At 42.8% G+C, this 9,013-nt stretch overlaps 2 protein-coding genes across 2 annotated transcripts; both read left to right on the forward strand.

Moving 5' to 3' along the window:
• Positions 1-858: 858 nt before the first annotated feature.
• cyb5a (cytochrome b5 type A (microsomal)) lies at positions 859-3,136 on the forward strand. The gene is made up of 5 exons (XM_083902051.1): positions 859-1,116; positions 2,074-2,202; positions 2,314-2,343; positions 2,421-2,455; positions 2,543-3,136. Exons 1-5 carry the CDS (start codon positions 979-981, stop codon positions 2,625-2,627), a joined length of 417 nt encoding a protein of 138 aa, XP_083758177.1. The 5' UTR covers positions 859-978; the 3' UTR covers positions 2,628-3,136.
• A 2,054-nt stretch (positions 3,137-5,190) lies between these two features.
• On the forward strand, positions 5,191-7,191 carry ppp1r3g (protein phosphatase 1 regulatory subunit 3G). Its single transcript, XM_083901421.1, has 2 exons — positions 5,191-6,034; positions 7,001-7,191. The coding sequence occupies exons 1-2, from the start codon at positions 5,268-5,270 to the stop codon at positions 7,002-7,004; spliced, it is 771 nt and encodes a 256-aa protein (XP_083757547.1). The 5' UTR covers positions 5,191-5,267; the 3' UTR covers positions 7,005-7,191.
• Positions 7,192-9,013: the final 1,822 nt, after the last annotated feature.

A 9,013-nucleotide genomic window follows, 5' to 3' on the forward strand; every position in this document is an offset into this window, starting at 1 on the left:
TTGACACGGGTGAGAGCCAATCAGAGAGCTTCTGTGAGGAACACTGTCCAATAGCAGAGCGAGGAGACGACAGGGGGGCGCAGCCTCCCCTCACCGTGCCAGGATATAACAATATGATAAGTTGTGAAAAGAGTATGAAAATAAGCGCCATCGTACAGGAAACTGTCCTGTTACCTTTCAAAATAAAGCATACAAAACCTATTTGGTCACAAATTCATTTTAAAACATTTCAACAGGAACAACATCATAACAGCTAAGATTAGTATTGCATTGTGTCGAGTCATGATGTAATTTGTTAAATGTGCTGAATGTAGGACTTAACCAGTTACACAAAAAGCTAAATAAAATAAAATGAATGAATGAGTAATTAGTTACATTCATTTTTAATAAATTATTTAAAGGAAATTAGTTAAACATATATCACCCACTATCATTCCTTTAGGAATTTTAGTGAATATTAGCATTGTTCACTGCAAGCAACATTTATACAACATTTTATAACAAATGTATAAAGTAATATAAAAATATGTTTCCACACCATGTATAAATAATAATAAACCTTTTTTATGCATTATTATATCATATTATGAGTACTTTGGAAAACGAGGTCCAGGTTGAAGCTGTACCCTTAATAATAAACCGATGTTCAACTTTGGTTCTCTCTTTTATTGAGGACATTACCGCTCGTCAAGCCAACGCTCTTGTTTTGAAAGTAAAGAGCGGAAGTCGCGTGTGGTTGCTTGTTTGCGACTTGACCTCGCAACCGCTGAAACTTCAGGGTTGTTGACACAAAAAGTGGGTTAAATGTTGAAGTGTTTTGTGCCGAGTCACGGTCCTCGCTCACTCACTAACTCACTCACCGGGTGGATTGTATAACGTCACCGCCGCCGCCTCCTCCGCGCCTCTGTTTGCTGCTCACTGTTCGGCTCACACCGCGGCTCGCTGCTCCGTAACTGTCAGAACTTCCGGGGACCACAGATGGGTGAAAAGGAGGAGACGAGCGCGGACGGAGTGAAGTACTACAGGCTGTCAGAGATCGAGAAGCAGAATTTCTACAAGTCAACGTGGATCATCATCCACAACAAAGTGTACGATGTCACCAAGTTTCTGGAGGAGGTGAGAAAATACACTCTTTACATTCGTGTCTCTGTTTTTTAACTTTAAAAAACCCATCTGCTGTAAAAAAAAATGTATCGTTTTTTGACTGAGGTTTGGTCTGAATCACAGTTCACGGTCACGGTCACTCGGTCCAGGGCCGTGTGGAGACATTTCACAAACCAGGGGGCTCAAGTTTACCCTTCATCATCAGGGACAGTCACAAGCATTTGATTATTTGCGTATTTGTGTATTAAAAGTCCATCAGTTATTGTTTGTATTATATTAAAAACAAACAAACAATAAATCTTTCTTAGAGGAGTTAAAGCGTGTTTGCAGACGTGAATTAAAGCAGATTTTACCAGGGTCTTTGAATGCATCTTGTCAACAGTGGCGTAAGTATCGGCGGTGCATGAAGGAAGAAAACTCCTTGCATTCCGAGCCTGCTTTAAGTCTGGTTAAGATGCTAAATGTGGAAAACAGCACCATGGCAGCATCATTTACTGATGTTTGCACTGCATTGCTGTTACTGTATATGTCACCATACTTGTCACTGTCACGACTGCAGAGCGCTCATTCTCCAAGCTCAAGCTCAAGTCAAAAAGACTCAGTAGACTGTCTATACTCTCTATTGAGAACAGCAGAGCGAGGACTTTGGACCTGAGCAGCGTCTTGACTGGAGCTTCGGCTGCTGTCCGTGGTGCTCAAAGGCTGGTTTGCAGGATGAGTGTTTGGCCAGTCACCTGTAACGTTAGCCTACATGGTGACAATAAAGGTGCAGTGCGCATGAGCGTGCACTTGTGTTTAGGATGGGGGGGGGGGCACAAAAAAATATTTGCACCGGGGCCTATCACCATGATGTTATGCTACTGATTGTCAACATCATATTTACATAATGTCAACAATCTAAATGTTGTGTTAACGTGTGTGTGTGTGTGTGTGTGTGTGTGTGTGTGTGTGTGTCACTGTGTGTGTCAGCACCCTGGAGGAGAGGAGGTGTTACGGGAGCAGGCAGGAGGAAACGCCACAGAGAGTTTTGAGGACGTGGGACATTCCAGTGATGCCAGAGAGATGGCGAGCAGCATGATGATCGGAGAAGTGCACCCGGTCAGTATGTGTGTGTCTGTGTTTGTGCTTGTATTCATATCTTTGTGTGGACATTTTGTCTGTTGTTGTGTTTGTCCATCACTAACACCTGGGTGTGTTTTTTCCCCACAGGACGACAGAGCAAAGTTAAACAAACCTGAGGTCAGTCTGATTTAAATGTTGCCCTCAGCAAATAAAAGACGTGTGTAACTGTACTGATGTTGGTGTTTTTAACACAGGAAACACTGCTGACCACTGTGAAGGAGGAGAGCAGGTGACACTGACATACACACACACATACACAGAGACACACACTGTTACTAGTTAAGTTAGTTGAGTACTAACCAGTCCTCTGTTACAGCTGGTGGTCTAACCTGTTGATTCCGTCTCTGGTCGCCGCCATCGTCACACTGCTGTACCGCATCATCACCATGGAGACCGAGTGACACTCTGGACCAACCACTACACTCTGCGCTGTGGGTGTTACCCACAAGGCCCTGCGGCGGAGTCAGAGTGGCCAATTGTAAAGCGTTCTTGTGTTAATGTTGGCATTATGTTGTTGTTTTGTATTTCAATGTAAACAAGTCTGTGAACATGTGACCAGAGCATCATGGTGTCATCACATGGCAGTCATGTGACCTGAGCCTCAATAAGAAAGAAACACTGAACTCTGGATTGAAACTAATCCCACGTATTCTTCGTCTGATTCATTTGTTCATGTAGTTGTTTTTAACTTACTGTGAAAATCAGCTCATTAAAATCAAAACTTCCTGTTCTGATCTGTGACCAAAGGTTGAAGTCAGTTGAAGTCTACGATATCTAAGTCACATGTTCATATCTTTATCTCACTGTTAGACAGACTTCCAACAGGTAACTGAAGTTTGTAAACCACTCACTCTCCCACACCAAAGTCCATAGAAAAAATCTGTGATTTTAGCTCGCAGGGACACAGGAGCTGCTGCTTTACTGCTGCCTCGTGTGGTAAGTTTGTGTCCCTGAGGTAAATCTGAACAAAGGATATCAAACACTGAAGTGACAAAATAGCGATGGAAGCAGCAGTGGATCAACAACTCCTGTGTGCTGTGATGTTAAAATCACTGATTTTCTCTATGGACTTTGGTGTGGGAGAGTGATACTGTATATTTGTGATAATTGATCAATGCTAGTTTCTCACATGCAAACTGCTGTCCTGTGTCCATCTGACCTGAGGGGGCAGCTACACACAGGACATGATACAAATAAAGTGATAATCACAGTTTCTTCTCTAAATGTTTGAGTCTGAACTGAAAATAAGTTTAAAAAAAAAATGTATTCTGATTTTTATTTTTGAAAAATGAGATGTTGAATGAGACTGAATAAAACCTTCAGCCCCACCTGGTGGATGTTTAACATCAACCCGTCAGTAACTGGTTACAGATGTCACCGCTATCCCTGTTCTAATCAATAAAGTTTATTTAAAAAACAAAGTGTCCTTTACCGTTCTCTTGTTTCCTAATCAAGTTTCCTTCATCAAGGACAAGGAAACAATTAATACTTCAGCACTGATGCTCTTCTGAGTACTTTTGTCAAATATAAGTATTTTTCTCCAACTTAGTACTTTTTTCTTATCAGAGTTTTTTGTGTATTTAAGTACTCATCTCTTATTGAAGTGATTTTTGTCCTATAAAGTACTTTTTGTAGAGGTTTAAGTACTTTTTTTTCCTATTTATTTAACTATGTCCTACTTAAAGGTGAAGTAAGTAGTTTATAGTGCCATCTAGAGGAGAGGCTAAAATTTACAACAAAGAACTGCTCCTATGCTCACCCCCTCCCTTCCCTGAGCGCTACGGTATCCTCAGCTGGTCAAATGTCGTCCTCGTTGTCTTTCTCCGTGTCAGCAGATGAGGTTCGTGAGGCGAGGGAGAGGGTGAGCTACCGCGGCCGTAGCAGACGAAGCGGAGAGAGTGGAGGCGGGACTTCCGCTACATGTAAAGCGACGCTTGATTTGTTCTCTCGCGTTTGTCCTTACAGGCTCCGGTAGAAACATGGCGTCTCGCTGCTAACAGTGGCTATGCAACCGCGGCCATTTTTTTCATGGTTAAGTATTTTTAAGTATTTTTTTCATGGTTAAGTATTATTTGTCCTCATGGTTAAGTATTTTTTTCAGCCACGATCAAGTATTTTCTGTGTTGAAGCCTTCAGTCATAATTAAACTACAACCTTTCTTCTTCTGTTGTTACTCGTGTCTGGAGTCAGTAGATGAAGCGCACACTGACCCCTGCTGGTGCAAGGAAACATCACAGTTGCTTTTATCTGCTCAAACACTGAACTTTATTTATTAAATATTTGTTTAATTTTGCTGTCACCGTATAAGGAAACGTCACCCTGATGTTGGGAGGCGCCGTCAGTGACGTCACGTGTTTGTTGACATGGCACAGTGAGTGACGCAGTGTGATCACGTGGAGCCCCTGTTACGTAACCATGTGACCGTTTGTGATTGTTGATCTCAGGACTAGTTCACCTGCAGGCTTTTATTTTGTAGGATATTGATTGATTGATTTTTTAAATCAAAATTTACATCAGTTTTTATTGTTTGTTTACGCTTTTTTCATGATTTTAAAAAAAAAAGTGTTTTATTGTTACTTTTGAATTATGTTTAAATAAATGTTTAATTAGGTCACATTTATATTGTTGTATAATATTGTTATTTTTTTAATATACTGTTTTTATTGTAAACATCAGTGACCAGCGTAATAACAGCTGTGTTTTGTCACATGCTAACAGCTGAAAGAGATGGTTATGAATTATTATTATTAACAACTTATAACCCGAACCCTGTTGTTATTTATATTATTGTCACTTATTATTATTGTTGTTGTTGTTGTTGTTGCTGCATGTACGACTGCTGTTATTGTTGTCGTAACCTCGTGACCCGTGTTTGTTCCATTACGTACACACATACACAGCTGAACGCTTGACGTTTCTTACGTGACGGTGCACGCGCCCCGTGCTCGTACTCAGGGGGCGGGAGTCGGGGGCTCTATAGAAGAGGAGCAGCGGAGCCTCCTGACGGAGCTGCACTGAGCCTGCTCACGGAGCCGCACTGGATGCCGCAGCTGCGGGCACACATGTTCCGCTCAGCCCCGCACAGCCCGGGACACGCTGCGGCGTCCTCACCGGGCCAGATCACGGAGAACGGACTGCAGGAGAAGGAGGAGGAGGAAGAGGAAGGAGACCTGGACGATGAAGTGGACGCGTCTCGTCTGGAGAAGTTCATGAGGGACCGGAGGAGAGCGCGCTCCCTGCCCGCGTACCCGGCGGCTCTGCTGGGCTGCTGCCCCGGCAGCGCGGAGAGGAAGCGGGTCAAGTTCGCGGACTCTATGGGTCTGAACCTGGCGAGCGTCAAACACTTCAGCGCGCTGGAGGAGCCGCAGATCCCGAGCAAAGTCCTGTCCCGGTACCGGACGCAACAACAGGATCTGCTGGGGGACCTGTACCAGGACCCGGGTCGCCTGGTCACCTGCTTCCCGGAGCCGCGGGACCCTGAGCGCAGAGTCCAGAAGCTGCGCGTGTGTCTGGAGAAAATCTGGACCATGCGCTTCGATGTTCGGGGCCAGATCCGGGTCCTGAGCCACGGGTCCCGTTCTGAGGTCGGGATCCGGTACACGTTCAACGACTGGCTGTCTCACGTTGACGCGCAGGCTCTGTGCGCGGCCGCGGAGGATCAGCCGGGTTCGGTGGGAGAGCGGTTCTGCTTCACGGTATTCACGCCCCCCTTCATGGACTCTGGCTCCGCCCTGACCTTTGCCCTCTACGTGAGGAACGAGGACGGAGAGTTCTGGGACAACAACGACGGTCACAACTACACCCTCAGGTACCGCTGTCCGCACAGGAGCGCCACCTTTGGCAGCGCCGGGTTTCACGACATCTGAGCGCCGCAAAAAATCCTGTCTTCCCCGTGCGTAAAATCTTGTCCACCTGTCCTTCTGTGCTGCTCTTGCAGCCTCGTCCTCAAACGCACATTTGTTGTTTTTTTCAGTTAGTGATCGGTTAGTGATTTTTTTTTTCTAAACCGGAAGTATTTCCTCACACACGCGCTGTTGTCCTGCAGAAACATAACTCACAGTTTTGGACAAAAACAACAGAAACTTCCTGGATTACTTTTCTTCTTCTCTGAGCTCATGGACACTGACTTTTATCATCAGTAGCACTTATTTCTGTCCTCTGCTGCAAAACTAACTTTTATAATAATTAAAGATAATTTACTTAATGGGACGGTCTCTCTTTTTTGTGTGAGTTTTTTGTGAGTTTAAGGGTGAATTCCAATTCCTTGCTTAACCCTCAATCTCAAAAATGCGCTCCCACTAGTGCAAGTGCTGTCCCGATTCTCAGAAAAATTAAGTTGAGGGTCCAGTTTAAGGGCTGTATCGCCCTCAATATTGAGATTTTCCGAGACCACCCTTGGGGGCAAGGGCTACCCAGAATGCAGTATTTAAGTAAGTATTTTCTTTGTTAATAGAGATATAAAAATGATGAAAACCATTGTATTATCTTAGTTTAGGCCCATATTATGGATTACTGACGTCATTGTTGCGTAACATTTATTTTTATTTTACGATCTTTTGTCAATAGCCGCCGCGCACACACGCGATCGTTCGCTATCGTTTACTTTTCAATAAGCCGTGGTGTGTGGTAACTGTCAGCTGAATATGTCCATGGTTGTGGTATTTGTATGAGTATCATCTTATAACTAACTGACAACCTAATAACTTGACTGAAATAAAATAATAAATAAATAATCGTGACGTAAATGTGTTCTTCTTCTTCTTCTTTTTTGCAGTTGACAGACTGGACGCAGCTTTCACGTTATTCTGCCCCCTACAGTCTGAAGACATATCTGCATTTAAGGGGTGTCCCATTTCTAAGTGACAAAATAACCCTCAACACTTGGTTTTGAGGGCCAGTTAAGATAAGGGTTGAGCTTGAGGGTTAAGATTGGAATTGGATTTTGTCACTTCACAGTTTGAAGTCCTTCCCTCAGATTTACTACAGTAACCCAAAGTGACCACACGAGGCAGCAGTAGACCAGCAGCTCCTGTGTCCCCCTGAGCTAAAATTACTGATTTTCTCTATGGACTTTGGTGTGGGAGAGTGAGTGGTTTACAAACTTCAGTTTCCTGTTGGAAAAGTCTGTCTAACAGTGAGATAAAGATGTGAACATGTGACATAGATATCGTAGCCAAACCAGGTTTTCCAACAGGAAACTGAAGTTTGTAAACCACTCACTCTCCCACACCAAAGTCCATAGAGAAAATCTGTGATTTTAACATCACAGCACACAGGAGTTTTTGATCCACTGCTGCCTCCATCACTAAGTTCAAATGTCTTATTTTATGGCTTAAAAAGCCTTCGTTAAGATTTACTTCAGAGACACAAAGTGACCACACGAGGCAGCAGCAGACCAGAAGCTCCTGTGTCCTTGTGAGCTAAAATCACTGATTTTCTCTATGGGGTTTGGTGCAAGGAGAGTTTGTCTCTGTGTCTCTAACGTCCTCCATGTTTTCATGATAAGAAGCAGATCAGACAGTAAAGCAGTTAATAAACAAAGAGACTTCATAAAAGTTGATTATAAATCAATATAAGTTGTATCTTTCAGCTGCTGTTTACAGTCCTCATCAGTGGATTACTCATATTCAGATCATCAGTGGCTTCGTCCACATCGGTCTGTGACAAACTGTGAGATGGGACAGAATCAAGAAACTCAAGAAATCCCATGATCCCACGCTCATTCATGGACGTCCCATTTGTTCTGCACGGACCAAGTTTAACTACTTCCTGTCCAAACAATTAACGGGAACATTATTTTTATTTAAAATCCCTGAATCTGCGTTCAGCACTTGTTCTTTCTAAATAAAATGCATGTTGTTGTTATCTCTCATTTTAGTAGTTATTCTTTCAAATTAAAATACTTTTTATGTTATCTTTCATTTCAGTAGTATAAAAGACATGTTTTTTATGTTTGTAACAGAAACAACATGGTGTCCCCACTATAATTTTTATTAAATCACCGTGGAGACAACGTGTGTCCTGTGGCGTATGTCCCCCTGTCCATCACGCTGCGTCTGTGTCCAGTCTTTACATTATGGCCAAAGTTCAGGAGTCCGACGCCTGTAAAACACCGGTGTTGACAGACGTCTATTTGGTGTGTCAACACTGACACAAGTTCAGTGATACAGGAATATTTAAACCTCGTCACACTGACCTCGACTGACAGACACGTGAAGGCAACGGAGTGCGTTTGTTGTATCGTTTATCACGAGTAAACACTTTCTTATTTTTTTTTACTGTGGTGAAAGAAACAAACATGCAGCAGCAGAACTAACCAAACCAAACCTTACTAATAAAATCTACACATTTAAGACAAATATTAGGTTCCTATTGTCACACAACTCTGAAGACAATTAAACTTGAGGTTTGAGCAGTTTACATTCCAAAATGTCACACTTAAGTTTAAGGAGAAAGTTCAGGTTTTTATTAGGTGAGAGAAACTAAATGGCTGTCAGCAGAGAACAAGGAAAACAACTGATTTTATCCACTTCACCAAAGACTCGTGTGGTCACTTTGTGTCACTGCGGTCAATCAAAATGCAGGATATTTAAAGGTGAATTATGTAATACATTTAGAGCAACTGGCCATAAAATCCTCCTAATATGTCACAGAGGACCAGGAATAATGTACTGAACTCACCAACAAAACTAGTAAAAAAAAAATATTTGCATTAAAAAAAAAAATTCCGCACCGGAAAGTTTGTTTATGTTTTGAGATTATGTTTTGGCATGAGGCGCCATCTACC

Source organism: Microchirus variegatus (assembly GCF_963457635.1).
Source record: "Microchirus variegatus genome assembly, chromosome: 15".
Taxonomy (NCBI): domain Eukaryota; kingdom Metazoa; phylum Chordata; class Actinopteri; order Pleuronectiformes; family Soleidae; genus Microchirus; species Microchirus variegatus.

Coding starts and splice junctions, on each gene's coding strand:
- cyb5a (XM_083902051.1), top strand. CDS start 979: ATGGGTGAAAAGGAGGAGACGAGCGCGGACGGAGTGAAGTACTACAGG. Junction 2,203..2,313: donor TGATCGGAGAAGTGCACCCG/GTCAGTATGTGT, acceptor TTTTCCCCACAG/GACGACAGAGCAAAGTTAAA. Junction 2,344..2,420: donor CAAAGTTAAACAAACCTGAG/GTCAGTCTGATT, acceptor TTTTTAACACAG/GAAACACTGCTGACCACTGT.
- ppp1r3g (XM_083901421.1), top strand. CDS start 5,268: ATGCCGCAGCTGCGGGCACACATGTTCCGCTCAGCCCCGCACAGCCCG.